General features: G+C 39.1%; 1 protein-coding gene across 1 annotated transcript in view; it reads left to right on the top strand.

Annotated features, from left to right (window-relative positions):
• The first annotated feature begins 1131 nt into the window (after positions 1 to 1131).
• The window catches only part of LOC122800224, a 965447-nt gene continuing 960443 nt past the window's right edge, over positions 1132 to 6135 (top strand). The window contains exon 1 of the mRNA XM_044069717.1: positions 1132 to 1286. Within this exon, the coding sequence (XP_043925652.1) occupies positions 1148 to 1286 (139 nt within the window). The 5' untranslated portion in view covers positions 1132 to 1147. The remainder of the gene's footprint in view (positions 1287 to 6135) is intronic.

Raw genomic sequence — 6135 nt, 5'->3', positions numbered from 1 at the left:
GAACTCTGTAAGTTGTGTATGAATAGAAATACTTTACTTGTGGTAATGAATCTACGCATCCACTTGGATAACCAAATTCTAACAAGATAGTTATACTTTTATGTACGCAGCATATAAAACTTTATACCACTCAGTTTTACTTGTAATGGTGCGTTGCTTCTCCAGTATCAGTGTAAAATGGTAAACCTATATTGCTTGGTTGGTTTGTTAATGTTGAAAACTGTCATTTTACCAACTTCTGTCAGACTGCTGAGTTTTTTTTTTTTTTTTAATTCTCTGTAATTGCTTCTCTTTATAGCTGCACTGCACTTTATCTATTCTAATTTTATTTGTGGTGGTGGTGATGTGCTTGCATCAGAGCTGGTCACACTGTATGCAACAAAGCAGTATACGTCTTTTCATATTGCCTATTAAACATAATTTTAAATTCAGCAAGATGGATGGTCATAGAGCAACATTTTGCATTATGCATTAATGTATTGTTAAGCAGTTTGAATAAATAGGTAACTTATTCTAAAAGGTGGATATGACCAATTAGTACGGTTATTGTGCACATTGAAATTGTACACTTATTTTTGGTGTGTATTTCAGGTAACATGAATCCACTGTTGGAAGAAATACTGTACCTCCTCCGTTCTAGGCCTTTGGGGGCTCGTTTGCCTGAAGATTATGAATCTACATTTCAGAAGCATTTAAAGCCAACAGATCATGGTTTTCAAGACTTGGAGCAGGTGCTAAGCTTGCTAAAAGGGAAAGTATCCTGGTATCGTGATGGAAAAACATGCGTTGTTAGATTTGGTGATCCCGTAAAATCCCCACTGGTGTCTTCTGGAGTCATGGCATCCTCTCAAAGTGACATGCGGGCCGGAAGAGAGCCGCCCCCTGACATGCGGGCCGGAAGAGAGCCGCCCCCTGACATGCGGGCCGGAAGAGAGCCGCCCCCTGACATGCGGGCCGGAAGAGAGCCGCCCCCTGACATGCGGGCGGAAGAGCCGCCCCTGACATGCGGGCCGGAAGAGAGCCGCCCCCTGACATGCGGGCCGGAAGAGAGCCGCCCCCTGACATGCGGGCCGGAAGAGAGCCGCCCCCTGACATGCGGGCCGGAAGAGCCGCCTGACATGCGGGCGGAAGAGAGCCGCCCCCTGACATGCGGGCCGGAAGAGAGCCGCCCCCTGACATGCGGGCCGGAAGAGAGCCGCCCCCTGACATGCGGGCCGGAAGAGAGCCAGATCCATATGTGTGGGGAGGTAGGATGCCTTCTGCCAACGTAAACTACCCAAAAGGAGGTAAAGCAGAATTACGGAGTAGTACAAAATCTTTTTTTATTGGTTGTCATTTTATCAGCTTCTCTGGTTTCCATTAACTTGGTTGCAAATGTACAGTCAGTCTTTTATGACGATTGGAGTTCAGTTTCTAAAGGGTTATTGGCTGTTTTTTTTTTTTTTTTTTTTAGGTGGGTGTATGGTTGTGTTTAAATAGTGATGTGTACTGGATTGCTTGTACTGTTGCAATGCTGAACTAGGTAAACGCTGATAATGGTAGCTTATGCTTTGTGTATTTTGTTGAGGAAACCCAACTACGAGTTGCCAATAAGGTTACACAGCTGATTGTTCTTATTTTACTCCATTTGCTAAGCCATGACTAAAAACTTGAGCTGAGAGCACTGAAATTATGTAAGAATATTTCTGCATGGATGAAATGTCTGAGCTTACTTAGATTTGCAAATAGTTAGAAGCCATTTCAACTGGAGAAAGATGCTGCAAGACAGTTGTAAGATGAATTTGAAAACTGTGTGCTTTTTTCATCACGTGCAAAAAAATGTTGTGCTTTGTGTTACCATCCTCTTCACTTGGACACCAGATCACATTGTGTAAAAAATTATAGTTCTGCATTTTTTTCTACAGCTTTAACAGTATTTTTTTTTTAACTGTGTCTCTGTTTCATATACAAGTTTCAGTCGCTGTATCTGTTGCTGTATTCATATGGTTTAGACTTTGATTTACATTTTATAGTAATTGCGTTTTTGTCAGCCACCGTAATTAGACTCAGCAGGGCTTTACTATGTCTAGGCAATTTGGATTCTGTATTACAGGTCAGAAAAATCTTTTCCCTAGATGCAGCAGTTTGCTCACCCAATATCTCTGATAGAGCAGTCTAGATAATCTTTAAGGTCTGCCAACTCATTTAGACTCCCAGAAAATATGTTCTTTATTACCTCTTTGTTCGCCATCACACCTCCGTTTATTGTCTAACTCGGGGAAAAATTCTGTAGGGGCTACTTGGGTTATAAAAACACCTATGTAAACATATCCAAGCAAACCTCCTGAATCTTCTAGATTTTGTTGCATGTTTGGGAGACATGCATATATCCCCCACCATTGTTTCTGTGTGGATTGCTTATGCAGTCTCTCTTCTCAATCCTTTATAACCTCCTATGATTGATTCTTAGTTATCCTGCAATATTTTATGTGCTGTACTAATTATTCCTTTAAGAGCAGCTTCTGCTCTAGATTCTACTAAAAACTATACCAGTTCTGGTGTTTTCTTTAGAACCCCCTATTTCTTTCTCTTTGCCTGTACTCTGATATCAATCTTTGCTAGGGAAGGCAGTCTCTAACCTGCAGTCCAAATAAATTCTTGGCGTTTTCCCATTCTGTTACATTTCCATGTCTTATTTGTTCACAACACCTTTGTTCTTTGCCATTTTTTCCAATAAACTCCAGCACCCTCTTGCCTATTGTCTGTATTCCTAATTGCAGTCACCCCTATCGGTAGAATCTCCTTTCTCCATTCCCACGTTGGCTCAGTTCTTTGAATACTTTCTGCTACTTTATGACTGTAATATTCTGTACAGTTGTTGTTTTTCTTAAAAATCGGCATTAAAAATCCCAGTCTCTCCTTGTTTCTTGAGCTTCCCTCCTGTTTCATAATCATCCCTTTCCACTTTGAATTGTAATTTTCTGCTTCTCCTATGTATAGAAGCCTTAACTGTGTAGCTCTGAACTACCCCTTCAAATCAGGTAATCCCAGTCCGCCTTGTTCTTTTGGAAGAATCCTTTTATCCCACTTAACTCTTGCCGTCTTCCTATTCCAGATAAAGTCCTTCAGCTCTTTAATTGATGTCCACAACTTCTTCTCTAGTTAGTAAATATATGCCTGACCCGTGTATAAGACTGAAAGGACTAAACCATTTTAACTGCTTGTATCTCACTTTCCATGTCCATATAACAGAGCTTTCAGTTTAGCAGTTTTTTTATTTTTGTTTAGTCACTTTCCGCATATCCTTAGCTGCCACACCAGAATCATTTTTAATCCATACTGCTAAGTACTTAATTTTATTATGTCCCCATTAATATGGATGTTGCTGAACCATTTTGTGCGTGGGTACATAATGTACAACTATTGCCTTTGTTTGAACTTTATTAATTTTGTATCCCGCAAAGATTTGAAACTGTCTCAAAATGTTCCGCAACACTGAAATGTCCTTTTCTGGTTTTATCAGGTATGAAATAATTTCATCTGCAAGTGGGTACAGCTTTTTCTTGACAACCATACCAATTATATCCTTGAATTTCTGAGTCTCTTGTGTTTTTTGCCAGTGGTTCTAAATATAATGCAAATGACAGAGGAAAGAGAACACACCCCTGCCTGGTTCCTCTGTTCAAGCAGAGAGGAACCCCAGCCACCTTATTTTTAATCTCTGATCCCTCATATATCCTCCTAATCAGTCTTTCATAATTTTATCAAGGAATGCAAATGCTTCTACCCTGCGCATAAAGTCCCAAATCAGATGCTTTCTCTGACTCAAGACGTACCAACAACAGTGGTATTTTCTTACATTCTACTTCCGTTGGACCATCGTTTTTTTTGTTGTCACATGTTTGCCTCCCCTTCACAAAACCACATTGATCCATAGCTATCAATTCTGGCATCTCTCTTGCCATTCTTTTAGTCATTATAGATATAACATGGTGGTTTAGTGTTCAGATGGGCCTGTATGAAGCTGGATCTGATGGGTTTTACCCTCTTTAGGTATTAAAACCACCACCACTTTCTTCCAGGATGTTAATACTTCTCTTAAAATACTGTCAAACAAAACCTTCCAGATCTTTATCAGATTGTCCCGTATGGCTTCCAAACATTCATAGGAATGCGATTTATTCCTGGGGACTTTCGTGTAGATAGGTAATATCTCATCTACTCCTATCCTAGTTAGTAATTGAGCGTCATCTACCTCTTACCTTGGCATATTTAATTCTTCAGTAAACATTTCATTCATAAATTGTTCAGAAATATTTCTAGTACTTCTACAGGATGTCTAGTTATCTTCCTTGTTAAAAACTCCCTAAGGTTGGTGATGGCCCTTTCTACTTTCTGTTGCCTGAGTCGTTGTGCTAAAAGTTTTTTTGCTCTAGAGTTATCAAAAAAACAGTTGCTTGACCGGAGTCTTTCTAAACTCCTGCGTATTGTTGAGGGTAATACCTTATTTTTCTGCTTAGCATCCTGCAGTTGCTTCTCTTCTTGTTTTGTGTGATTTCCCCTGTTCTGCAATACTTTAACATTTGTCAGTCCCTCTAAAAAAATTTTGTTGCTTAACCATGTCTCCCTTTTCCTTTATTTCCACTGTAAACTCTCCTCTAACTTTGTCCTACTCCCTAGCTGTATTTTTAGAGGAAATGTCTTTTATTTTCTCTATTAGCTCTGAATAATTTCCAGAACCCATTCCTTATAGTCTTCTGTTTTCACAGATCGCTGGGAAAGCGCCAGTGTCTCATTTTTATTTCATTACCTTGTGTGTTTATTTTGGTTATTATTGGCGCATGATCTGAAATGGATATTTGGTACGTTTCGGGGCCTGTAATTAAATGTACATGTTCCAGAGAAGTATAAATTGTATGTACCCCAGCCCAGTGTTTTGTATCTTGGAGAATAGTTATGTAAATTCACTCCAGATAACTGAATTCACATCTTCCATGCTAAACATTTTCATAAGTTTCTTCAAAACTCAACTCTCCTTTGTTATATTTTCCCTTCTGGGCCCTCCAAACACATCTTCACTGTTGGAAACCAAATTCCAGTCCCCACCTATAAGTAATATTCCTTGGTGAAACCTAACTATATTTCTCCCAGAATTTTCTTAAGCTCCATTATAGCAGTTTTTAAATATGTGCCAGTGTAATCCCTTCTCCCTTGTCAGTAGCCCCTTAATACTACATATCTACCATTACTATTTTTTTCCTCTTCTATCAGTATTAGAGCTGCTCTTGCAATTAACAGAAGTACTCCCCTTTCCCATTGGCCCACGCATTCTGGTGAATAACCTTCCTGAAAGCCTTTCTGTATTAAATTCAGATGTTCAGTTCTTTCCAGGTGTCTTTTCAGTGGCATAGCTATTTGCACTCTACAATTTTAATATAGTTCACTACTTTCTTTTTTGTATTTTATCTGGGAGACCATTCAGATTTTAAAGACATTACAGAAAGCATAATTTCGTATATAGTCACTGTTCCCACTTTTTTATGCGCAATTCCTTTTATGCGCAATTCCTTTTATGTTAAATGTTTAGTTCCAACTTTTATGTTGCGTGCATATATTGTTTGGCAGCTTGGTCTTTTATGCAGTTGTTTCTTGTCATATCCATTTGGGCCTTCACCGCACCTTAGAAAATTTTTGTTTTTATTGGAAGCCGTTCAAAAAAAAAATGTATTAACTTAATAAGATGGAAAACTGTGTACATCTTCGAAGTTTGACGTTTAACCTTCCTAATAAGAACAAAACTTCTAAACTGAGCCACACAGACATAGTAGAGTTAACCAAAAAGAAAGGTTATTCAAGTTAAAATTCATGGTATAGCCTGTGCCTTTACTAAGTGCTATCTAGTTTGATCTTGTCTTTATGGCTCTACCAGCTGAGAAAACACTTGAATGTTTTTAGTGAACACTTTCTTCAAGCCATTTCTCTCCATCAGATTGTTTTCTAGGGACGGGTCTATATTAAAAGACTGAAAAGTCAAAACCGCGAATGCCTAAAGAGCGAAAGAAACGGAACCTCAAACTTGATATTGTGGGGGCTGTGCACCCCACACCCCCGCTAAATATATATTCCAACTCCGAGATCGCGTTACAGTGAGGAAAG

This window comes from Protopterus annectens, chromosome 4.part0, assembly GCF_019279795.1.
Source record: "Protopterus annectens isolate FY-2018-M chromosome 4.part0, PAN1.0, whole genome shotgun sequence".
NCBI classification, from domain to species: Eukaryota; Metazoa; Chordata; order Ceratodontiformes; family Protopteridae; genus Protopterus; species Protopterus annectens.
The sequence above is the reverse complement of the archived record's forward strand: the minus strand, read 5'-3'. Positions and strand labels throughout refer to the sequence as shown.